General features: G+C 38.9%; 1 protein-coding gene across 2 annotated transcripts; it reads right to left on the minus strand.

The window, feature by feature from the left end:
- Window positions 1–9707: 9707 nt before the first annotated feature.
- Window positions 9708–24470, minus strand: CGA (glycoprotein hormones, alpha polypeptide). Of its 2 annotated transcripts, XM_011941882.1 has the most exons (5): window positions 24094–24229; window positions 12390–12496; window positions 10766–10855; window positions 10493–10677; window positions 9708–10041 (listed from the first exon to the last, which is right to left on the minus strand). In XM_011941882.1, the coding sequence occupies exons 2-5, from the start codon at window positions 12487–12489 to the stop codon at window positions 9964–9966; spliced, it is 453 nt and encodes a 150-aa protein (XP_011797272.1). In that variant the 5' UTR covers window positions 12490–12496; window positions 24094–24229; the 3' UTR covers window positions 9708–9963. The 2 variants fall into 2 exon arrangements, with proteins under 2 accessions (XP_011797272.1, XP_011797273.1); XM_011941883.1 differs by lacking the exon at window positions 10766–10855 and having other exon boundaries at window positions 24094–24470.
- Between the last annotated feature and the right edge of the window lie 1341 nt (window positions 24471–25811).

The following is a 25811-nucleotide window of genomic DNA, read 5'->3' on the forward strand; positions in this document are numbered from 1 at the left end:
CTTTGGGAGGCCAAGGCAGGTGGATCACATGAGGCCAGGAGTTCCAGTCCAGCCTAGCCAAGGTGGCAAAACCCTGTCTCTACTAAAAGTACAAAAAATTTTCAGGGCATGGTGGCATGTGTCTATTGTCCCACTACTCGGAAGGCTGAGGCAGGAGAAATGCCTGAACCCAGAAGACTGAGGTTGCAGTGAGCCAAGATCACACCACTGCACTCCAGCCTGGGCAACAGAGCGCTCTGTTGTCAAAAAAAAAAAAAAAAAAAGCCTAATTATGATTATTGTTTCTGACTGATGGCATTATGGGTCATTTTTTATACTGAATTTTATACTTCTCCGTATTACCAGAATTCTTGAATGAGAAGGTTTTAATGAGAATGTTTTGATGAAATGAATGGTCATTTAAAAAAAAGCCTTCTCTGTCTTATCCAAAAATGTCTACCCATCCCATCCCACTACTCTCTATTTTTATGTGCTATTGGGCTTTTTATATAGCCCTTGCCACAATTTTTAGTTATATATTTATCTATTCATTTGTTTTCTTGTTTATTTTCTGTCTTAGCCTCTTGACTACAAACTCATGAAGGGGAGGACTATATTATTTTATTCACCAATGTATATCCAATACCTACCACATTGCCTGGTACAGAGCAGATGCTCAAAAATATTGTTGCTTAATGAATAGGTGGACAAAATAATATGTGGTGTAATAGAAGGAAGTTCAACAAGCATTGGGAAAAAAGGATAGAACGAATAATTCTGTTAGAAGAAACCCAAGAAAGTATCACAAAGAAGGAGACACATGAACTGAGTCTTGAACAATTAATAGAATTTCCCCATGCAGTGAAGAGGGAGAGCTTTGTAGGCAATGAGAACACCCAGTCCAGAGGTGCAGGAGATATGAACGCAAACACATGTTTATGAGACAAAAGTTGGATGTGGCCAGAAGGTAGACAGAGTGATATGTGAATATGAGGCTGCAGAGATAGGTTGGAGCTAATTGTGTAGAGCCTTGTGATTTGGCAAATAAATGGATCAGTAATGTTCATAAAGGGACTCAATACAGCAGAGTAAGGAATGCAGAAATCAGATTAAAAGGATTTTTATTACCTTTTTATTTTGAAGTAATTTTAGGCTTGTAGAAAAGCAGCAAAGATAGAGAGATCAAATATACCCTTCACTCATTTTCCCTAATGATAATATCTTGCATAACCAAAGTACAATTATCAAAACCAAGAGATATACTGGTACAATACTATTAACTAAAACATAGATTTTAGGCAGGGCATAGTGGCTCACGCCTGTAATCCCAGCACTTTGGGAGGCCAAGGCAGGCAGATCAGTTGAGGTCAGGAGTTTGAGACCAGCCTGGCCCACATGGTGAAACACCGTCTCTACTAAAAATACAAAAAATGAGCTGGGCTTGGTGGCACACACCTGTAATTCCACCTGCTTGGGAGGCTAAGGTGGGAGAATCGCTTGAACCCGGGAGGTGGAGGTTGCAGTGAGCCGAGATTGGGTCACCACACTGTAACCTGGGTGACAGAATGAGACCCTGTCTTGAAAAATAAGTAAATAAAAATAAATTAAAAATATAGATTTTATGTAAATTTCATCAGTTTGCCACTAATATTATTTTTCTCTTCTGGGATCCAATCCAAGAATTTCACTTTGCATTACTTGTCATGTCTCCTTAGTCCCCTCTCATCTGTGATAGCAACTCATCTTTCCCTGTCTTTAATGAAACTTGACATTTTTTAAGAGTACTGGCCAGTTATTTTGTACATTTTCCCTCAATTTGTTTGTCTGATACTTTTTCATAATTACATGGAGTGCATGTATTTTCAGCCCTTCTCAGAGCATGGTTCTGGGGGGTCTTTTGATGTTGGTAACCTTATTGCTGGCGATGTTAACCTTAGTCACTGTGTCAGCCAGCTTTCTCTACAGTAAAGTTGTAATTTTTCTCTTTGTAACGAATATGTATTACATATTAGAGTAGATGCTGGTTTTTTGTTTTGTTTTGTTTTGTTTTGTTTTTGAGACAGGGTCTCACTTTGTCACCCAGGGTGGAGTGCAGTGGCACAATCTCAGCTCACTGCAACCTCAACCTCTAGGGGTCAAGTAATCCTCCTGCCTCAGCCCCCACAAGTAGCTGGACTACAGGGGCCTGCCACCACGCCCGGCTAATGTTTCTGTACTTTCTATAGAGACAGGGTTTCACCATGTTGCCCAGGCTGATCTCAAACTCCTGAGCTCAAGTGATCTGCCCACCTCGGCCTTTCAAAGTGCTATGATTACAGGCTTAAGCCAGTGTACCCAGCCTTAAAAATAAATGTGATTATATATACTTAAGGCATACAACATAATGTTATGGGATACACATAGATAATAAAATGGTTACTATGTAAATGCATATAAATATTTTTGTGTTCACTAATATGAAACAATAAATACAGCAAACCAAATGAAGGTAATGTTAATGGCATTTCAAACATCTTAAATTAGTAATAACTGGTTACTATATAATTAATTCCATTTTCCATCCTTTGCTTGCTAAACATTTTTCAGGATCTCCCTTTCCTGAATATTCATTAGATGCTTTAGTGTATGCCTTGCTTTATTGCAGATGGCAACCAAACACAAAGAGGTTTTCCGGGTTTTTTAAATTTTGCTTTGTTGGAGTTTTTTTTTTTTTGTATATCTATATCTAGTCCCCTAGCCAACTGCTTTTGAACCTTTTATGTCCTAGCACAGAGAAAAAAAAAATAGGATGAACTAGAAGGTGTTTGTGGACATCCATATGGGACTTGATTTAAAAAAAAAAAAAATACAGTTATGAGAAAAATACAGGGTATCAAATTTGAATGAAACCCAAATAAAATATTTTCAGATATTTCAATTTGAAATTCGAGCTTACGTCTTTAACCTAAATGTTTTTCCTTTCCTTGCATTGACAAATGTATTATTGAATTCCTATAATAACCAGAAGGAATTTTGGAATTTAGCTTTAGCTTATCAAATATTTCTTGCCAAGTGCACAAGTATTACAGCTGCCACCCCACAGGTAGTTGGATGTCACTAAAAGGGCACATCAGGAGCAAATGAACAGAAGGATCCCATAAACACGAAGACAAATGTGCCCAGTCAGCTGGACCCGTCCTGCCCAGCATCACTCCCAGCCTCACCTACTGACTCTTCCAGAAGCTCCGTGGACCACTTGTCCACAAGGGGCAGCAGTGAGCTCTGCAGCAGACTGAAGAAATCCATAGCTGGCAATGAGGGAGAGCTTCCTTTTGGCCAAGCTCAACTTCACAGTGCTGTGGCCATTGTATCTTCAGCTTCAGGAATCACAGAGCCTACCCCAGAGCCCTCAGAGCCCACCCTGCCCATGTAAACAGTGAATGCATCTCTGATGTTATCACTGTCTTCCATATCAGAGTGTTTTGCACAGAAACGCAGTCACTAGAATAACTGTGATGGTAACCATAATTTAATTTAGATAGTTAAATTATCTCCCTAAAACCCAAGGTTAAGACTTTAGTTCCTCCAACCATGATTTCAACCCAAGCACCTGCCAGCAACCCTTTATACACATAGCCTGTCCCACTTCCTCCATCTTCACAAAGATGCTGTACATTTCTAGGTTAAGCCCGGGTTTTCTTTCTTCCTCTTCCTTTATCCCTCTTAAGCCATCTTGGGCAAACCACTACTTCTGCCCTGCCTCCCAGTTCATCTCCATTTCCTAGGCCTAGCCCTAATGCTGGCCTTATCCAGTTATCCTCAACATGAGTAACAATTGGGAAAAAGGCATATAGAAGTAAATTTGCACGTACTGAAATTCTACTTGCTGTCAACTTAACTAAGAATCAATTACTGTTCACAGACAATTTACAGCTAAATAAGTGACTATAATTCAAACACACTTTCTGATCAACAGCATTTGGAGAAAACTGATACAGTTTTAGTGCTTTTACTTTACTCTTCTACTTTCTGCTAACATCCCATTAACGGAAATGGTTTTTAAACAATAGAATGTCTTTGTTGAACACTCTCTTATAAATTATCAGTAATGTGCCAAGGCTGCTTCTTCAGAGATTCCTCTCCTGACCCTCCTTCCCTCCTTCTTTTTCCTAAAACTTCAGCTTTCAGGTCCTAGAGATGAGCGAGCCCTGGAAGTCACGTTCAATAGAAAAGTATGCACTTTTCAGAGCATATGCTTTTCTGGAGTTCGGAAGGGAAATTCGTTTTTAAAATCCAATAGTTATTTTCTTTTTCTCTCTCACATCTTGAAGTTTGATGCAATATTTAACTTCTCGCTTTGTTCTGAGGCAACTCAGATTCAGCTTCAGTTCCTTGTGAAAACAGCATTTAAAATTTGCAATTCCTCATGCTACCCAGTTTTGAATAGAAGAATATGGATATCCTAGTCGACTTTCAGAACACAGAAATCTCTTCATGTTTCTCCTCCTGAGGGATAGGATAGCTTTGAGATATGAATTAAGTTTCAAGGGAAATATCTGAAGAAGGCATTGAGTAAAGGAAGAAGAGCTGTAACGGTGAAGCTGAAGCCCAAGCTTCCAGACAAAACATTAGCAGACAGTTCACAGACCAAATATCAGATTTTTTTTTTTTTTTTTTTTTTTTTTTTTTTTTTTTTTTGAGACGGAGTCTCACTCTGTCGCCCAGGCTGGAGTGCAGTGGCGCCATCTCGGCTCACTACAAGCTCCGCCTCTCGGGTTCACGCCATTCTCCTGCCTCAGCCTCCCGAGTAGCTGGGACTACAGGCGCCCGCCATCTCGCCCGGCTAGTTTTTTGTATTTTTAGTAGAGACAGATCTTTTAATAGAATGGCTTTTCAACCTTGACAAATCTCCAGGAGAGTTTTCCGTTAGTGTCCGGGGGGAAATAGGTTCTTTGCAGATAAAGTAAAAAGTCATAGATTGGGAAAGAAGTTGGAATTAGAAAGAAATAGCACAGAAATGGAGATGCCCACTTTTCCTGTGCATATTATTTGTTCCTATACAACCAAAGCTTTGTACTTCTCTTTATCCAATTGTCAAATGAAGATGGTGCCACATGTTCCAACTTTCAGTCTGGAATGGGCTAAGTGAAAATCATTGACACATTAGACATGGGAAATTCTAAGAAAGTAGAAGAGCTGCATTAATGTCAAGCAGTTTGATGTTTAACTTTTTGTCAAGTAAGTCAGCCTTTCTAGTCTTATTGATGTTTGTGGTCCTAGCCAATTTCCTCATGTCAGCTTCATGGTCATTTGCATGTGTATTCTTTGGTTTTACCTTCCTGTCCTTTGCCAGATTCTGGATATCTCTTCTACTTTTTCCATACAAGATAAAAACAAACAAAAGTGTATTTGGACCAATATTTTATCCAGGATCCCCCCCCCAAGCAGTATAAGGATAATAAAGACATCAACATTTGGAATCTTAGATGTCAAGATTCTCACCAATTTAGGCCATTTTTCAAAATGCAACAATGGTCAAATTACTATGATGACATTATAGATAGAGCTGCCATGTAAGGTTGCACAGTTTGTGTAATGCACAAAGGTGCCCAGCCAGGAAGTGAGGGCTAACAACTATCCAGACCCCACTCCACCTCTGCCTGAAGGAAAAGATGTTTTTCTGCACTTTTTAATTGTGAAGCCATTTACTCAAGGTGGTGTGCCTGCCCAGAGAGGGCATACTTTTCCAATTTGTACAATAGTTGCATACAGCCTAGAGATCTTGATTATTTAGATTGGTATAGAAGGGAAGAGGGGTGGGCATGAGTGGGTGGAAATGAGTAGAGTAATGGCCTATTCTTTCTGCTTGACTCCAGCTCTGCCACCTCTGAGGTTACTGACTCTCCAGCAGCCTTTCTGGCCTCTCTCTCTTCCCATCACACATTTTTCCTCCCCACACTTTCTGTGCAGCTTCATTCTTCTTTCTCCTCCATTTCCAGTATCTCTCTTTCCCTCTCATCATTTTCTGCCCTTTCCTCTCAGTCCCAGGAGATGGACCGAAGGCCAAGTGCCATCACTGTTATATTGATCTCCTCCTTGAGTCCTAGTCACCAATAATATCCCTATAATCACTTTGGAGTTTCTTCTCATTGTCAAATCTTGACATAATTACAAAGTAATAGAACTCTTGCATCTTTGCTTTATCCTTTTCAATATCCTGCCAGGCACCTCCCTTTCCCACCAGAACTCCCAGTGCAGACAGAACCGATGGTCTGTTAAACTTGTGTAATAGTTCATTAAACTATTAATGGCCAACCGCATTGCATCTCCTGGGAGTGTTGTCATTTAAAAATCAGGTGCTTGGGATACCATGTTTTAGCCATAAGGAAGGAATCTCACAGGGGAGAATTCGGAGCAGTTTTCTAGCTGAGGTGAACAATGGACAATTTTTTTGATAAAAGCACCCCCTCAAACATGTGCTTACTCTGCCTTAGGATTTCTCTCAAGTATTTTCACAGATGGTCTTGAGACAAAATTGCCAGCCTCCACACCTGCATCTCTTCCTCCTTGCTGCTTGTATAGCTGAGATTATAATCTTTTCTCTACAGAGCTCATATCGAAGTTTTCAAATTGACTGTCCCGAAAGCCATGACGACTATTTTCTCAGCCAGACTCATCCAGAAGCTTGGAAGTCCAGAAACTACCCTTCCTTTAATGTTAACAGAACTCCTCAAACTCCTCTATTTAAGTACTCCTAATGCAAGAGTGAAACTGGAGGTTTGGGAGGGCTCCGAAGAGCAAGATCTGAAAGGCCCCACCCTCAGCATGAAGTTTCTTTTTAAGTCACTGTTTTTCTTCCTATTTTTGGCAATTTTGCATTCTATTCTATAATATATCCATTTTTGTTTTGAAGTAAAAATTACATTTCCCCAAGTCTTCAAGCAAAATTGATCCTGCAGAAAGGTGCTTGTTTATTCTGCGGCTTCAGGAACCCTCAGGCCCTCCAGCTTGAGAAACTAGAAGTCTAGTTAAAATCCATATTTCTCTGCATGTTATACAAGGACCTTCTTGACAGGTACATATTTATCTCTACAGTTCCAGTCCTCCAACAGGCTTCCTGCAGTCTCCTTGAAATTCTGTGACCATCTTAATGTTTCTTATCTCAGAATAATTGCTTATGTTGTTTCCTCAAACTAGAGTGTACTCTCCCCCATCTCTCTGCTTATCTTCTAGACCCAATCGAGGATCGTGTTGCCCTGTGAAGCTCTCTATGACAAGCCCCAACAGGCTGAATAAGCCATCCCTCCCTTTATGCCACTAAAGTTCACTCTTCTCCCATAGTGTACATCGCTCTTGATTATAATTTGTTGCTTATGCTACCCTTCTGCACTAGACTATGAATTGCTTCAGGGCAGGGTCTGTGTCTTATTCATCTTGGCCATCACTGGATCAGCACCCAGCCTGGCACATGGTAAGACAGGAGGTAAGTATGGCTATGGCATTTCATCCTAGCGCTCACCAGGGTTGACCTGGCTGAGCTAAATGGACACGAGGATGTCCCTTTCCTCTCTCTTTACTCCTCGAGTGCCTCTTCCATTCTTTCTGTCAAATAGGATGGTCCCAGATGAACAAGGACATTCTAGCCAAGAAGTTTCAGAAGCTTTCCATCATTGATGAGCCCTCCAAACAAGCTCTCCAGACCCGACACTTAGTAGGTTCTCAGTCAATATCTTCTAAATATTTGAATGAACCAGTGATCACCACCATTGTTTCTCTGATTAAGCAGTTTTGTATTTTTTCAATCTTATCTTCCAGAGATTCCTGATGTCTAAATCCCAATGATCTAACAAAATATCAACATTTACTATACATTCAATAAAAGTATAATAAATAAATGAAGAAATGGACTAATGTCTTCATGTGTCCTTTCACGTTTCTTGAAAAGTACATGCACAAACAGGACACAGAGGCTCATGCCTATCATCCTAACACTTTTCCAGGCTGAGGTGAGGGATCACTTGAAGCCGGGAGTTAGAGACCAGCCTGGCCAACAGGACAAAACGCCTGTCTCTACTTAAAAAAAAAAAACAGGCACTGTGGTTCACACCTGTAATCCCAGCACTTTGCGAAGCCAAGGCAGGCGGATCACTTGAGGTCAGGAGTTCGAGACCAGCTTGGCCAACATGGTGAAACCCCATCTCTACTGAAAATACAAAAATTAGCTGGGCATAGTGGCATGTGCCTGTAGTCCCAGGTACTCGAGAGGCTGAGACAGGAGAATCACTTGAACCTGGGAGACAGAGCCTCTGTCTTAAAAAAAAAAAAAAAAAAAAGGACATGCACTTCCGATTTTAACTTATTTACCCTAACACCTGCTATGTTTACCAGCCTACTAAGGAACGAGGAACTGGCTTGCCACTCAGAAATAAAATTTTGACAAATGGGTGATGATCAAAATTTCTTTCTCAAAACCTTACCAGTTACCAGTGTGATCATCTTTTTTAAATTACAGGCTCCATTAGGAGTAGAACTTTTTTGAGTAACTGGGATCTCCACCATGGCTAATATAATTTAATATTTATAATACCATTGTCCTCAAGGTAAGGACCACCTCTCAGTATAAATGCTCAACAGATGTGGCGCTGAAGCATGGCACTACTCTTAAGCATTTTTGTTTGCTTGTTTGTTTGAGACTGAGTCTTACTCTCTATCACCTGGGCTGGAGTGCAGTGGCACGATGTCAGCTCACTGCAATCTCCGCCTCCCAGGTTCAAGTGATTCTCCTGCCTCAGCCTCCTGAGTAGCTGGGATTACAGGCGCACACTACCATGCCTGGCAATTTTTGTATTTTTAGTAGACACGGGGTTTCACCATGTTGGCCAGGCTGGTCTCAAACTCAACCTCAAGTGATCTGCCCACCTCGGCCTCCCAAAGTGCTGGGATTACAGGTGTGAGCCACCATGCTTGGCCATCTTAAACAATTTAAAAAACAAAGTGAATATGCCAGGCATCCCACCTAGACCACAGTGAGTGCTAAATGAATATTTTGATCATCATTTATTCATTCTTAGCCAGATCTGAATGTGAAAAACAAAATCTGATGCCTCTGGAATTTCAGAGCAATGCCCAGTTTTAATTGGGTGCAATGATGCCCTTTCCTTGGCCACTATTCAGTTATAGCCTTGCTGCCAGGGACGAACAAGATGAGCGTTTTTTAGTCAGGCATAAAGCAAGTAAATAGAAACTTCAGTCTGGGAGTGATTTTGTCTTTCCCAAACCCTAGAGGAGGGTTCTCCATTTTTCTTTTGTTTGTTTGTTTTTTATTGTACCCTTCTAACAGTAAAAAGTTTCTGGTCAAACATTCCCAATATATGGAGAATTATTTATTTATAAATTATATACATGTATTACCATACTAATGTATCTGTGCTTTTATAAAATCCATCAAAATGGAAATTTAAAGTTATATAAAAATGAATATAACATATAAAATTATAGAAAATGAATATAAATAGAAGTTCTCATATTTTCTTCTCTTGCCCTAACAAATGTCTTATAAGTAGCCCACTGGCTGAAAGGACTCACATGCTACTAGAAGGTGTGGTAACAGCAAGGCTCTCCAAACAGTTTGGTAACCGTCAGGTCACCAAACACATGTGGCCCCAACTCACCCAATGGCCCACTCTCTTCCATTAATGCTGTCAAAAGCTATTGGCTTTACTTTGAAGAAAAATGATAATTCAGTCATCGAATGATGATTTAAAAGACTTTATTTGCAGTGGAACAAGCTAAATGCTGTATTCATTCCAAATGAAAAGAACTAGACTACTGATTGTACTGTAGGATAAGGAGGAAGGCAATAAAGCTGCAGTACATCCTTGAGGCGTGTCAAAGTGGTATGGTAGGGAAAATGAGAGTTTTATCTCACAAAGCCATAAACACTGAACAACTTAATTTTCCATTCCAGAAAATCAGCAGTCATCAAAACAGCACTTGGCAAAACATTTAAAATTTGTGATAATAACAAGTACTGCAGTGGCACTGCGTGTGGTTCTCCACTCTGATATTCCCCATTACCGTGACCTAAAGGGGAAGGAAAAAAACATAGTATAGATTAGATGATAGATAGATGATAGATAGATAGATACATACATACATACATACATATATACATAGAGGCAAAATTGAAGAATATTAAATAAAATTGTCTGCATTCTGCTGAAATAAATAGATGCATACTACATTTGCACAGTCTCCTTTTTAGGAGATTTTTAACATGAGTAAGCTGTACTTTCTCCCAACCTGCCCCTTGTGACCTCTACCCCTATTCTCCTCACTCTGAATAAATCCAGCCTATACCCACAAGACAATTGACTCTTTTAATTAATGGGTAGAAATGTATTCCCCACCTGTACAAATGCTCAACAGAGGCTGGGTCATTAGACACCTTTGGCATTAAATCCCATGGGTGGGCTCTATGAACATTTCTCTGATTGGGCTGTTGGAAAGCTTTTGGGGCCCTTGAGGTTCTTACCCTGGTCAATGATTTAGCTACACAGCAAGTGGACTCTGAGGTGACGTTTTTTTGGACCAACATCGTCTTCTTGGACCTTAGTGGAGTGGGATAGGCTCTAGAGAAGCAGCAGCCCATACACTGATATATTGGGGCACCCGGCTTGGAGAAGAATTTGTTTTCCTTTGGCTTGCATTCTGGGCAATCTATCAGAAAAAAAAAAAAAAAAGGCAGAGTAAAATAATCCAAAAAAGATTCAAAAAGAATCTATGAGGCCAGCACAGTAGCTCACACCTGTAATCCTAGCACTTTGGGAGGCCGAAATGGAATTGCTTGAGCTCAGGAGTTCGAGAGCAGCATGGGCAACATGGTGAAACCCTGTTTCTACAAAAAATACAAAAAAAAAAAAAAAAAAAAAGCCAGACGTGATAGTGCACACTTGTAGTCCCAGCTACTTGATGGTCTGGGGCAGAAGAATTTCTTGAAGCTGGGAGGTCAAGGCTGCAGTGAGCTGAGATCGTGCCACTGTACTCCAGCCTGGGTGACAAAGTGAGACCCTGATTCAAAAAAAAATAAGAAAAAACGCAGTGGCTTATGCCTAAAATCCTAGCACTTTGGAGGCTGAGGCGGATGGATCACCAGAGGTCAGGAATTCAAGACCAGCCTGGCCAACATGGTGAAACCCCATCTCTACTAAAAATACAAAAATTTAGCTGGGCATGGTGGCAGGCGCCTGTAATACCAGCTACTCAGAAAGCTGAGGCAGGAGAATCACCAGAATCCGGGAGGTGGAGGTTGCAGTAAGCTGAGATCATGCCATTGCACTCCAGCCTGGGCGATAGAGTGAGACTCTGTCTCAAAAGAAAAGGCAAGGTAAGGCAAGGCAAAGCACGGCACGGCAAGGCAAGGCAACAAAGGAAAGAAACTACGAATGCTTCCTTATGATGGGGAGAGTGAATATTATTTTCCCATCAAAAATGAAAGGAAACTAAGTCAGTGCTTTTTGGTTATATGTTAATCTTCATCTATAATATCTATTTAATATTTATACTGATTAATGTTCATGAGGAATAAAATTTAAAAACAAACATTTTCACAGATATGCATAGAAAATCTCAGTTGTAGTCTTTCTTCAAGCATGGATTCTCTATCCCAGTGCTAACAGTATGCCTAGAGGAAACACAAAACTTGACAGATGAAAACATCACGTTCATCTAAAAGGAGAATTTTGCGTGGAGGAAAAATATTTTTCCCTTTAGAATCTGCTATTGTTTGTCCCACAGTAACTCCAAATATTGACAGAGAGAAATATGTCAGAATTAAGAAAGCCTGGTGAGTGCAGAGAGACTGATATTAGATCAGACGCCTGCACGTGGGACCTGGATTAAAATATTACCACTTATCTAGAGAAAAACCATAACCAATAGTAGCGCACAAATTTCAAAGCAGAAGGAATTATATCAGCTACTATATGAGATTTTTCAGACAATACAGCAAAACAAATTTACTGTATGAAATGGTTTTGTTTTTCTCACTTATTAACTGATGTGAAAATTCATCTACAAAGGCAATGTTAAAATCTCAAACCTTCTGGGAGAAATGTAAAAAATAACTGAGCTAACTGAATAAGGAGGGTTTTCTTCTTGTAAGACTCAAATAAAGAATAAAAAGGAATCTATTTCAGATGAAAATGTATAGGCTGCTACATACATGGTTGTGTAAGATATCATTTTCACTGCACATTTTCTGAACTTAATTTAATTTTATGTTCACAATCTACAAGAGCCTAGATATGAATCCAGCAGCAAAGATTTATTGCTTTTGAAAAGGAGGTAGAAATGTAATTAATGGAGTTATTGATGTACATCTAGAAATGTGTGTTGTCCTTATTACTCAAACCACAAGCTTTGTCACACACCCTGCATTGTAAACTCTCCATCAGGAAAGGAATGGAGAATATGCAGAAACACCGACAAGGTGATCAGAATGACAGCTGCATATTTTCTGTAGCAATCCATGGTGCTCCTGCAAACAGACATGGAAAAAAAAAAAAAAAAGGTTAATTTAAAATTGGCTTACCAGCCATAATAACACCCAGTAGTTTCAACATTACTACTACTAATAATAATCAGTGTCTTGACCTCTCTGCTTTTAGCTCCCAACCTATACTAAAACCATGTAATTTTTTTTTAATTTCTCCTTAAGAAAGAGATAGATAACTGAATCTTCCCATTTCTCACATTAACTTCTAGAAATTGGTTTAATAATAATTACAATAAATTCTCTTCTTAAATTCTTTAAAATTTAAATTTTGGAATTTAAATTTTAAATTCTCTGTCATCCTGTTACAAAGCCTCAACGTCCTTATTTGTAAAACATGGAACTTAAACTAGATAATACCTAAGAAAATATTTATAAACTTACATATGAGATATAAAATATACAATCATTTAATGGAGGATAAACACAAAGTATTCAACATTATCAGCCATTAAGGAAATGCAAATTAAAACTACAATGACATATTACACATCTATCAGAATGGCTAAAATAAAAAATAACACCAAACACTAGCATGGATGCAGAGAACCAAGATAACTCAGGCATTGCTGGCGGGAATATAAAATGGTACCGCCACTCTGGGAAATAGTTTGGCAGTTTCTGATAAAACAAAACATGTACTTACCGTATGCCCCAACAGTTGCACTTTTGGGCATTTATCTCAGAGAACGGAAGACTATGTTCACACAAAACTTATATATAAATATTCATAGAAACTTTGTTTAAAGTAGCCAAAAAACTGAAAATATTTCAAATGCCCATCAGCAGGCGAATGGTTACACAAATGATGGTATAGTAGTCATACCATGAAATACTGTCCAGCAACAAAAAAAAATGAACACACTATTGATGCACACAGCAACTTGAATGGATCTCAAGAGAATTATGCAGAATGAAGGCTGAATACTATATGATTCCACCTATATAACACTGTGGAAATAACAAAATTATAGAGATAGAGAATAGATTAATGGTTTCAAGGAGTTAGCACTGGGAAAGAAGTATATATGGGTGAGTGTGGCTCTAAAGGGATAGCACAAGGGAGCTGTGATGATGGGACAGCTGCGTGTTGATAGGGATGTTAGTCACAGCAATCTACACGTGGGATAAAACTGCATAACAGGGCACTAGTATTGTGTGTGTGTGTGTGTGTGTGTCTTAAATCTGAATAAGCTGTATAGGTGGCAGCAATGTCAGTTCTCTAGTATTCACATTACACTATAGTTATATGAGATAATTATCAATGAGAGAACAAGCTGAAGGGTATACAGCACTTCTCTGCACATTATTTTGCAACTTCTTCTAAATCTGCAATTATTCAAAATAAAAGTTTTTTAAAAAAATAATTCAGAATGAGGTTTAAAGGTACATATGAGTCAAAACTTTTGGTTATTTTTCGTGTAGACTAACATAATAGGGCTGAGTTTCTGCTAGATGTTTATATTAATCCATAACACTTCTTAGGAATAATTTGTCAGACAGCAGAACTAAGTTTATAATACATGTTGAGTATTTCTATTCTGAACATTTGAAATCTGAAATGGCCCACAATCTGAAACATTTTGAGCACCAACATGATAACACAAGTGGAAAGTTCCACATATAAGTACTTAACAGAAACTTTGTTTATGCACAAAATATTCAAAATAGTGTATAAAATTACCTTTGGGCTATGCATATATGAAACAAATGATTTTTATGTTTAGACATGGGTCTCATCCCCAAGATATCTCACTATGTATATGCAAATATTCCAAAATCCAAAAAAATTTAAAATCTAAAACACCTTTCATCCTCAGCATTTCAGATAAAGGATGCTCAACCTGTATAGAAATTCAGATTGTGTAAGTACAAAGGCTAAAACAAATGTACGTCACTATTTCTACCTGATATATATATATATATATTTATACGTAAGTAATTTTGACTTCTATTTATCTTCATACATAATTAACACTGAATAAATATTGTTCTAAGTTAGTGGCTCTCAAAGTGTGATCTGGGAACTCCAAAGATTTTCAGTGGATCTGTGAGGTTAAAATGATTTTCATAATAATACTAACATGTTGTTTGTCTTTTTTTCCTCTTCATCCTCTTGGGTGTTCAGAGAAATTTTCTAGAGTCTACATGACATGTAATTTTACAACAGATTGAATGAAGAAGCACATGAGAATTTAGCTGTGTTCTGTCAGGCTAGACAACGAAGAGCTTTACAAAAGGGTAAAATAATGCTACTCTTATCACTAATTTTTTTTTCTTGAAAATTGTCATCTAAAAAATAAATATATGTTATTTTTGTTAATATATGATGGATTTTTCTAAATGAATAAATATTTTTAAACTTTAACATAATCACTAAGCTATTAAATATTAATGGATATAACCTCATGAATAAAAGCTCTTTGGGCTCTTCAAAAATTTTTTTGTTTTGTTTTGTTTTTTGAGATGGAGTCTCCCTCTATTGCCCAGGATGGAATGCAGTAATGCAATCTCGGCTCACTGCAACCTCCACCTCCTGGGTTCAAGCAATTCTCCTGCCTCAGCATCCCAAGTAGATGGGACTACAGGCACTCGCCATGACACCCGGCTAATTTTTTTTTTTTTTTTTTGTATATTTAGTAGAGATGGGATTTCACCATATTGGCCAGACTGGTCTTGAACTCCTGACCTCGTGATCCACCTGCCTTGGCCTCCCAAAGTGCTGGGATTACAGGCATGAGCCACCATGCTCGGCCTGGGCTCTTCAATAATTTTTAAGAGTGTAAACAGGTTCTGAGATCACAGAGTTTGAGAATACACAAAGCCATAAGGAAATTTTCAGAATTAAAACTAATTTTCTTTTTAAACTAGTATCATCTTTGTGCCTTAATATTGCAGCTCATATATTATGAAAATTCAGCCATTATGCAGTGAACAATTATATCAGAATTAATTCAGAGGAGAAACATTTACAAAAAGATTGCAGAATGTGAAAACATGAAGCCAATGCGCATTTTAGAATTGCCTTTATAATAAAGAGAAGATTGAAAAAGTGAAACAAAAATCACTATTGCTGTAGCAGAAACTGTTATCTTTCTTTGCCTTTATTTTGAAAAGAGATGACATTAACCAAGTAAAAACAGAATAACCTTCAAAGTCTAGGTGATTTTGAAAGCATTTTAATAAATCTTTTTATCATCCTAATCACCCTCAGGTTTTTCTGTTTTAAAATTCGAAAGAAAATATTAAGAATCAGAGGGAAAAATTAAATTCTGCTGGGATTTATGCTATTTTGCAAAAATATGCTCACTCTAAAGTCAGATTTGCTAATCTCAGCCTCTTTTGATATTCCGCATGAGTATTTTCCAAACTTCATAGGCCCTGTAAATGAAACCTCGGACTAATCTGCAATACACATCAGCATACCCTTATATCCCATCACCCACCACATCAAGATAATATGAGTCCAAGAAAATGTGAGTTTTCGCAACTTGGCCTTCTTTCTCTCCCTTTTCAGTTCATCTACTTCAGAGTATTTTAAGGAGCTGCTCAACTGCCAGATTCACTGTGAAGTTTTCACCCAACCCCAAAGACAAAATAAATATCTTCCTCCACTGCACTCACCTGTCACTTAGCTTATAATTCTTAGATGATGCCCCACAGTCTAGCCGGTTATGTACACGTCTATCTCTTCATCCACAAAGAAAGCTTCTTTCTTTTTATTTAAATTAGAAATGGGGTCTCGAGAAGCGGAAACTGCAGTGAGCAGAGATTGTGCCACTGCACTCTACCCTGGGCAGCAGAGAGAGACCCCATCTCAAAAAAAAAAAAAAAAGAAAGAAAAGAAATGGGCATCTCACTATGTTGTCTAGGCCAATCTGGAACTCCCGAGCTCAAGCAATCCCCCTTCCTCACCCTCCCAAAGTGCTGAAATTACAGGTGTGAGCCACCGTGCTTGGCCTGAGAAAGCTTCTTCAAGATAGAAACTATGTCCCTCTAATCAAACATTACCCTAGCACAAGGCCTTGTACAAAGTAAATGATCAATACAGTTATGTGGAATTGGGACTTTAGAACAGTGAGAATAGTATCAACCAAAAACTGCTAATCTAGAGTTGTCATTCACACTAAAGAACAAGATAATCTTGAATAACTTAGAATAGATGTTCAGTAAAATAAAATATTTTCATATAATTTCATTAGAAAGAGTATGTTCAGCTATAAAATTGTAGCTGGCTAATAGGTGAATCTATAAATGCTACATATGTCACAGGGAGCAACCATTTTATGCTAAGACATGAAAGTCATAAAAATTCAAAAGAAATCATAAATAAAAAAACACATAATAGCTTCAGGGGTTAAACTGGTGTCTCTTAGTTCATATTAAACAATTTAGATTCTTGAAATAATGTGACTCTGTGAGGAAAAGACAGTGAAGGAGTGAAGGATGCGCTATTCCAAAATACACCAGATTGGTATATTGATTATTTTGAGTTGAAAACATTGCTGAAATGTTAGTTGCAGAAAGAGTGAGCTGAACCTGTTGCTTTCTGCATGCAGCAAGCAATGATAATTCCTCTGGGAGGGGCACCCTCTCCATGCCTGGGTGAGAAAATAGCCCTTATCACCAGAGACTTGGAAATAGAGGCTACAATGACCCAGAATAAAAATACTCAATGAAGTAACCCTTATCTTCCACCTGTTTTACACCTCCTCCTCACATATCTCTTACTAACTCCCCTAGAAATTCACTGCCCCAGCCAGATTTTCTTTCTTTTTTTTTTCTTTTTTTTTTTCTTTTTGAGGTGGAATCTCGCTGTCACCCAGGCTGAAGTGCAGTGACACGATCTCGACTCACTGCAACCTCTACCTCCCAGGTTCAAGCAATTCTCCTGCCTCAGCTTCCAGAGTAGCTGGGATTGCAGGTGCGAGCCACCACGCCCGGCTAATTTTTGTATTTTTAGTACAGAGGGGGTTTCACCATGTTGGCCAGGCTGATCTCAAACTCCTGACCTCAAGTGATTTGCCTGTCTTGGCTTCCCAAAGTGCTGGGATTACAAGCCTGAGTCACCATGTCCAGCTGCCAGATTTTATTTGTGTTGTCATTTCTTCTCAAATTTGTCACTTGTCTAAAAAGTATAAAAGCATCTTGCTTTGGCCACTTCCTCAGACTTCACCCTCTTGTGAAGATCTCCATGTACAGGTAAAATGAATAAAATTTGCGTATTTCTCTCTTATTAATGTAAGAGACAATTTGGCTCCCAGATCCAGCTGAAGAGCCAACTAAGAGCTAAAAGGGGGTTGGAGGTGATCTCTGGCTCCCCTTCAACACCGTTTGTTTTGGTTTTGGTTTTTTGTTGTTGTTGTTGTTGTTTGAGGGTTTTTTGGTTTTTGTTTTGTTTTGTTTTTTTCTTTGAGACAGGGTCTCTCTCTGTCTCCCAGGCTGAAGGACAGTGGTGTAGTCATGGCTCACTGCAACCTTGACCTCCCGGGATCAAGTGATCCTCCCATCTCAGCCTCCCAAGTAGCTGGAACTACAGGCACCCATCACCACATCCTGCTAATTTTTTTGTATTTTTTTACAGAGACAGGGTTTCACCATGTTGCCCAGGCTGGTCTCAAACTCCTGGGCTTCAGCGATCTGCCCACCTCAGCCTTTCAAAGTGCTGGGATTACAGGTGTGAGCCCTCTTACCCGGCCCAATAGCATTCTTAAAAGTATAAAAGGATATTATTACCATAACTTACCATTATTATTTAACATATGTTTGTACAATATTATTCATTGTGATTATATATAATTAATGTATTAAATGATTTATGAAATAGGTAAACACTCTACCAGTGTGCCATACAAGCCATATACATACATTAAATCCATACATACACCAATATATATCTTGACACACCAAGTATCACACACATACACATACATACACATCCCTATGTATACATTAATAATTGTTGCAAGAAGGTTACAAGTGCTTGAAACAATGTAACATCCTGGCCTTTTGCTTGCAAACATGTTGCCATTGCTCCCCACTACCAGAGAGTGGTGAGGTTTGTGGTTTTTCTAATGGTGGCTATAGTTGGAGTGACTAATCTACACTCTCTACACCAGGAAGCTCAAATGACTCATAACACATTCTTGAGATGACTAGGCTAGGATTAGAGGCATAACTTTGTGTTAGTCAAACAGATTAAATCTAACTGACTTCTAGAGGGTTAACCTAAGGTTTTGCCTCTTTAGCCCCATCTAATCCTGCTAACTACCAAGCAGAGGCAACATAGACTGCCTTCAGTGAATGAAAGGAAGCCCAAAGAAGGTAAAGCTCTGAAGCCCCAGCACACTGCCTAGCATGAGACAGGGGTTCAGCCATTGTTTATTAAACAGAGGATAAGCCTTTAAGTGTAGCATCTGGCGTGGTCCAGAGAAGATAACAATAGTTTAGCTTTAACGAAGGATTTGAAGGTGGAAAGTCTCAAAGGAAAATGGATGTTTAGATTGCATGCCAACAACTTCCACAGAGCAGTCCTGGAGCTCTGCATGCTCACCTCTACCTTCTGCCAAATGACCACCTCTGTCTCCAGGTGGTTGACTCTAAAGACCCTCAGGTCAGTGGTTAGGAAACTCAACCTGGAGTGAAACTGGCTACCTGGCTATCTGGCTACAGATTTTCTTTCCTCATATGCCCTGGCTCCAGGAAGTGGCTTTTATCTTGTTCTGATAACATCTTGTGAGCCCCAAGGCAGCAGTGAGTGTCTTTCATGATACATGCATCACACCCCCAACCTCAATGATCTGCCAGCTTCCCACTTCTTCTCAAAAAATGCCCACCAGGAACTGGTGATACAAGTCAGGCTAGCTGGTGATATGGTCGCTAGCACTTTGGGAAGCCGAGATGAGTGGATCACTTGAGGTCAGGAGTTCGAGACCAGCCTGGCCAACACGGTGAAAACCCATCTCTACTAAAAATACAAAAGTTAGCTAGGCATGGCACATGCCTGTAGTCCCAGCTACTCAGGAGGCTGAGGCAGCAGAATGGTTTGAACCCAATAGGCAGAGATTGCAGTGAGCCTAGATCATGCCACTGCACTTCAACCTGGGTGACAAAGCAAGACTCTGTCAAAGAAAAAAAAAGAATGGGTGGTACAAATATGACTAAATGTCCTGCCATCTGAGGAGCTCAGGGTACAACGAGGGCTCCAGTACAAAAGCAAATGAGCTGAAGTGACAACTGCTATAATAAAAGTATTTGTAGACAGAAAAGTTTTATATAGTGCATCGTTATAGAAATATAAAAATGTTTCCAACTTTAAAAATTTGTGGATTACATTTTGTTATGTTTATTTGAGCTGTTTTCATGCCATCTTTTTACACATCAAGCAGAATTCTCATTTAAGTGCACTATAGCATAGAACCATATTTAATTTGCCTGAAGTTTTTCAATAATAAGGTCGACAGGACTGGGTTATTGATTTCTGAATCTTGACATCTTACTTTAAAAGGATTTTTTTTTTTCTTTGTAATAAAAAAGAGCAGAGGAGCTGCAAAGTGAAGCCCCTTGTTCATTGCCCCTGTGTTTACTGCTATGGCAGATTGTACTTTCCAAAAATGGCCACAAAAATGCCCCTCAGCCTACATTTATCTGCAGTGTGACCTTGTCACTCCCACATCAAACAGTGGTATGTCTATCTTTGTACCCCATTTCACCTAAGTAGGCCCTATGACTGCTTAGATCAGGAATATAGCAGTAGTGACACTGGGCAAGTAGTAGGTATATCTCTTAACTGACCTGGCAGGTCCTGCTTTCCATCTCTTAGAAACCAGTTGCCATGGAAGAAATGCTCCTACACTGAGACCACCACAGGGTGGGGAGGCCAAGCCACATGAAGATAGTAAAAGTGTCACGTGGAAGGGGAGAAAGAGGCCAAGAAGTACTGAGGCACCAGACATGTGAGGGAAGAAACCGCCCTGGATGACTAGCCCCGCTGAGCTTTCAGATGACCCCAGCCGCAGCCTCCATCTGACTGCACTGAACCAGAACCTCGAGTTAAGAACTGCACAGTTGAACTCAGTCCACCAGCGGAACTTTGAAAGATAATAATTTGTTATTTTACTCACTAAGTTTTCAGGTAACTTGATGCATCACAATAAATAACTGGTACAACTGCACTCTCTTATAACAAACATTGCTCCAAAGTCTGAGATATAGAACCACAATCTTGCCTCTACTTTCTCCTCTGTGCATATGGTAGGTTGGGTGGGGAGGGTCTTTATATTAAGGGTCACATATTAAGTTAACTGATTACAGGAAATGTAACAAAGTATACAAAATTGGATTAGCATTCAACACAGTATCTGTAATACTGGATATGGTAACAATAATGTCTTATATTTTAAAAATAACACCTACCATTAATTGAGCACTTGTGTGCCAGACATTCATCTGGGCACCTTGAACTCACAAATACATTCAATCATCATGACCAATCCTGTATAGCATCATTCTCATTTTTGCAAAGAAATTATAGAGATGAAGTAATCTATACAAGGTCACATAATTAGTTACTGGCAGAGCCAAAATTTTAAAATGTCTCTTTAAAATTCCAAACTCCTAGCTCTGAACCACTTCATTGTACTACTGTTAAATCTTTACATTTTACAATGAGCTTCCTAAATGATGTTTTCAGATGACATATCCCTAAATAAGATGCTGATATCTTTTTTTAGAGCAACATTATTGTGTGCCAGTTTAATATAACTTACCAATGTATTTTTTATTTTACATATTTATTTGACTTCACCTTCTTCAGAACTATCTTTAAAAAGCCATTTCTGCCATACCCGTTGGCTCAGGCCAGTAATCCCAGGGCTTTGGGAGACCAAGGCAGGTGGATCACTTGAGCCCAGGAGTTCAAGACCAGCCTGGAGAACATTGTGAAACTCCATATCTATTAAAAATGAAAAAATTAGCTGGGCATGGTGGCATGGGCCTGTAGTCCCAGCTACTTGGGAAGCTGAGGTTGGAGGATCACTGGAGCCTGGGAGGATGAGGCTGCAGTGGGCTGAGATGGCGCCCCTGCACTCCAGCCTAAGGGACAGAGCGAGACCCTGTCTCAAAAAAAAAAAAAAAAGAAAGAAAGAAAGGGACAGAGAGAGAGAGAAAGGAAAAGAAAAGAAATGAAAAGAAAAGAGAGCAAGTTCAGGTATTTTATAACTGTTCAAGCTATGAGAACTGTCTGCAGTGGGGAACAGCAGGCGATCAGGGAAAGGGGAAAAAGCATTGGCTTTCTTTCTTTTCTTTCTTTCTTTCTTTTTTTTTTTTATGAGACATGGTCTCACTCTGTCGATCAGACTGGAGTGCAGTGCCACAATCACTGCTCATTACAGTCTCAACTTCCCAAGCTCAGGTGATCCTCCCAACTTAGCCTCCCAGGTAACCGGGACAACAGGAGTGTGCCAGCAAGCCCAGCTAATTTGAGCGTGATTTTTTGTTTTTGTGTTTTTGTTTTGTTTTGTTTTGTTTGTAGAGACAGGGTTTCTCTATGTTGCCCAGGCTGATCTTCAACTCTTGGGCTCAAGCGATATCCCCGGCTCTGCCTCCCAAAGTGCTAGAATTTCAGGCGAGAGCCCCCCTGCCCAGCCAGCATTGGCTTTCACATACATTCACTTGCTTTATTTTCTTCACACCTGTGTCATATATTAGAAAACTACACATTAGAGAATTTCAACGATTTGCCAAAGTTGTTCAGAAAGTAATCTGATCCTAAGATAGTGTCCTTCCACTTGTACTACCCCTATAGCCTGGAAGTATACCATTAATCCATGTCCTCCTTTATAACTTGGAGTCACACATGAATCACGCTGTTTCAGTTATGTTGTCTAATTTGATTTCTAATATTGTCATTGATTCTACCCCTAGTTCAGCCTAAGTGCCCCACCTTAAATCACAGAGTATTAAAGATGCTGGATCATTTCTACAATGTTATCTCTAAGTCTGATGAACCGAGAAATTGCTAGACTACTTTGTGCAACATTACAATGGCACTGCTGTAACATTATACACCAAATCCAGAATTTGCAAAGATCAAAAGTTGATAGCAAACTACTCTAGGATTCATAATCTGGAAAAATGAAGTTCAGTGCTATGAACCATGCTGTTCTCAATAGAAACGTAAGCTCACTCCTGTAAATTTTCTCTTTGTGAAAGTAGATTACTTTGATCTGTTTTTAAGCAAGATGTACATTACCTTCTAAGTTAGCCATTTCTGTTACCCAGCTCTTACTTTGAGTTTTCATGTAAATTTGGGCCTCACGTTAAAAAGAAATGTACACTGAAACTGAAAATCTGCTCTGGAACGTAATTAATTGCTTTTCTAACATTTTTCTCACATGCTACCCTTTTCAGCAGGAAATGGTAAGAAATGTGACTCACTTAAAATTTCAATGACTCTTACTGCAAAAAAGAAAAATAATAAACTTAAGAAAACCAAAGTTGAAATTAAAATGAAAAACCACGAACCCTTTATAAATGAGGACCACTCTTGTCTTTGTTAAATAATTCAAGAATATAGCAATATATTACATGCAATTTGGTTGACCAGTATTATGAATAATTGAATTGGTATTAAGTCAAGTAATTATTTAAAAGATATTTTCAGAAACTTTAAATGATTCCTTTCCTAAGGCAAAATATCTGACTTTTGACTGGGAAAAAGATTGAAGAGCTTAGGAAACAAAATTCTTATGGGATGAAAGGCAGCTTCTGCATTGCTAAGAGACCCATATAGTGTCAGCCCATAGTTCTTCACACGTGCCCATATCCTGTTCTTCGACGCTAATAAGGAGGGACAAAAAACTCTTTTATTTTCTAGTCTCTGTTTCCCAATCAGCTGCCAATTCGTGTTAATGCAAAGATAGCCATGGTTAACTGCAAAAAAGTTTCCAGAAACTCATTGGAACTACTCAATGAGACTTGGGCAAGTGACTTATCATTGCAAATTCATGAATAATAGCTAGAGAAATACTACCAACTCTGATTTTTATTAAAGAAGAAAATGAAAACAATGACGTTCAAGAAATTCCCTGCTACTATTCAAGTCTGCCTAAGAACATCTATTCAAAAGATAATCAGAAGCTATGGTCATTCAGCTGAACAAGTGAGCCACTTTATCATGGGCCAGCTTGAAGATATAGTTATACATCACTTAAAAATGGATAATAAAACAATATCATAATGTCTACTTGCCCTCTGTCTGGCTCCTGGAAGCCATTAGAAAGAATGTCTTTCCAATGACATCCAATAATTCTTGAGGAAAATTTTTAGATCCTGACAGGCACTCAAGCATCCCAGCAGGAGACATTGGGTTTCTGGTTTCTGTTAGATAGCATCTTACCCTACGATCACAGCCAAATTTTACAGACTTCCTCCCAATTCAATCATGAGTGCTGAAAAGAGAATGAGTAAAAGTCTGTCTCTCTTCTTATTAAGGTGTATGCAGAGACTCCGGAATCTTCCTCATATTCTCAAATATTTTACTCCTCAATTAAAATCCCCCAAAACTATTTTCTTCATATTACCTTTCTCTGGGCTTTTTGCAGGATGTGTTCAGCGCAGTTGACTGTGGCTCTGAAGATGGATTTTAGCTTCGTCTTGTGAGTTCTCAGTAACTGCAGTTAATGAAGTCCTCACCTGCTTTTTATACCAGCAGAGTGTTTCCACCAGCATCTAAGCCCTGGGATCAACAGGAAATTCCATCCAATGATTGAAGGGTACTTGGTGGAATTACCATGACGTCAATTTGATCTGATCTTGTTTCAACCTTTAGGTAATTTTTGTTTTGAGCCATTTTTAGGTGATGGTGACCACGAGGTCAGCCTATGAAAAGAGAGTACACTGTCATTTTGTACGTAATTTTATTGAGCCTTACACATAACATCCTGAAATTTGACACTTTCACATAAACAAGAGACATTTAATTAGCTAAGTACCTGATATTTACCTAAACAAGAGCTACAGATTGCAGAAAATAGATATAGAGCATTTCCAGGCTTATACCACTATTTCACTAGGAAACAGAAAAATAAAACACATGCCTATTTAGACTTTTCTAAAATTAATGTGCATCTGAATTTAATAAAGATGCATGAGAAAGGTATGAGGCAATTCTAAGAAGGATTGAATGGTTCTCAATATACATGCCTGTTTTTTTTGTTTGTTTGTTTTGTTTTGTTTTGTTTCTCATTTCACTTTTGTAAAGCTCAGTTTCTGTCTGAACAGAAAATACGTATGTCATGGCTTGCCAGGTGTGGGACTCTTAGCTCCAAGGTTCCCAACCCAGTGTCATCCTGAAACTTGCACAGCTCTTCAGACTGCTGTGGCTTCTTTTTCACACACAAAGATTATAACTCTTCAAAAGTTCCCATCTTTATCTACTCTGCTCAGTGCCACTTCTGTAAGGAACTGGCTTACATACAAACTATCAAGGACCTCTTTAGCGAAGAGTTTAGAAGGTCTGTGTGATGCAAAAAGTAACTCTTATTTAACATGAAGAAACTTACCAGAGAAAGCAAAGTTGTTTTGTGGTTTATTTTCTGTGATAAACAAATTTGTTTAGGTTCTTACACCTTTTCAGATTTCCGTTGTTTCCTTCCAGTATGCCCCCCAAACATTCATGTTTTCTTAGTGATGTTTCTTTTTGGGGGGCAGATGGGGGAGACGGAATCTTACTCTGTCGCCCAAGCTGGAGTGCAGTGGCACAATCTCACTGCAGTCTACACCTCTCAGGTTCAAGCGCTTCTCCTGCCCCAGCCTCCGAGTAGCGGGCACTACAGGTGTACACCACCACGCCTGGCTAATTTTTGTATTTTTAGTAGAGACAGGGGTTTCACTATGTTGGCCAGGCTGGTTTAACCCCTGACCTCAAGTGATCCACCCGCCTCCGCTTCCGCAAGTGCTGGGATTACAGGCGTGAGCCACCATGCCGGGCCTTTCTAGTGATGATTAATGTTACCATTATTCAAGAATTTCTATCATTTAAATATCAACCAACTGGCAGTATATTTTCAATGTAGCAGACTTATTTTGGCAATCTTTCCATTTAGACGTTTCACTCTTCTTTGTTCTATTATTTCTCTTTCATTCGTGCCTTCTTTCCATCCTTTTATTTCGTTTTTATCTGAATGACTATGTAGAAACAATGTTTCTAGGATGCTCTTATTAAATTATTTTGTTTGACTTATGATTTCGTAGTGGATTTTATTTTTATTTCACATTTCTGTATAAAAATTACGAACAT

The sequence above is a fragment of the Colobus angolensis genome, unplaced genomic scaffold (genome assembly GCF_000951035.1).
Source record: "Colobus angolensis palliatus isolate OR3802 unplaced genomic scaffold, Cang.pa_1.0 Scaffold203, whole genome shotgun sequence".
Lineage (NCBI taxonomy): Eukaryota > Metazoa > Chordata > Mammalia > Primates > Cercopithecidae > Colobus > Colobus angolensis.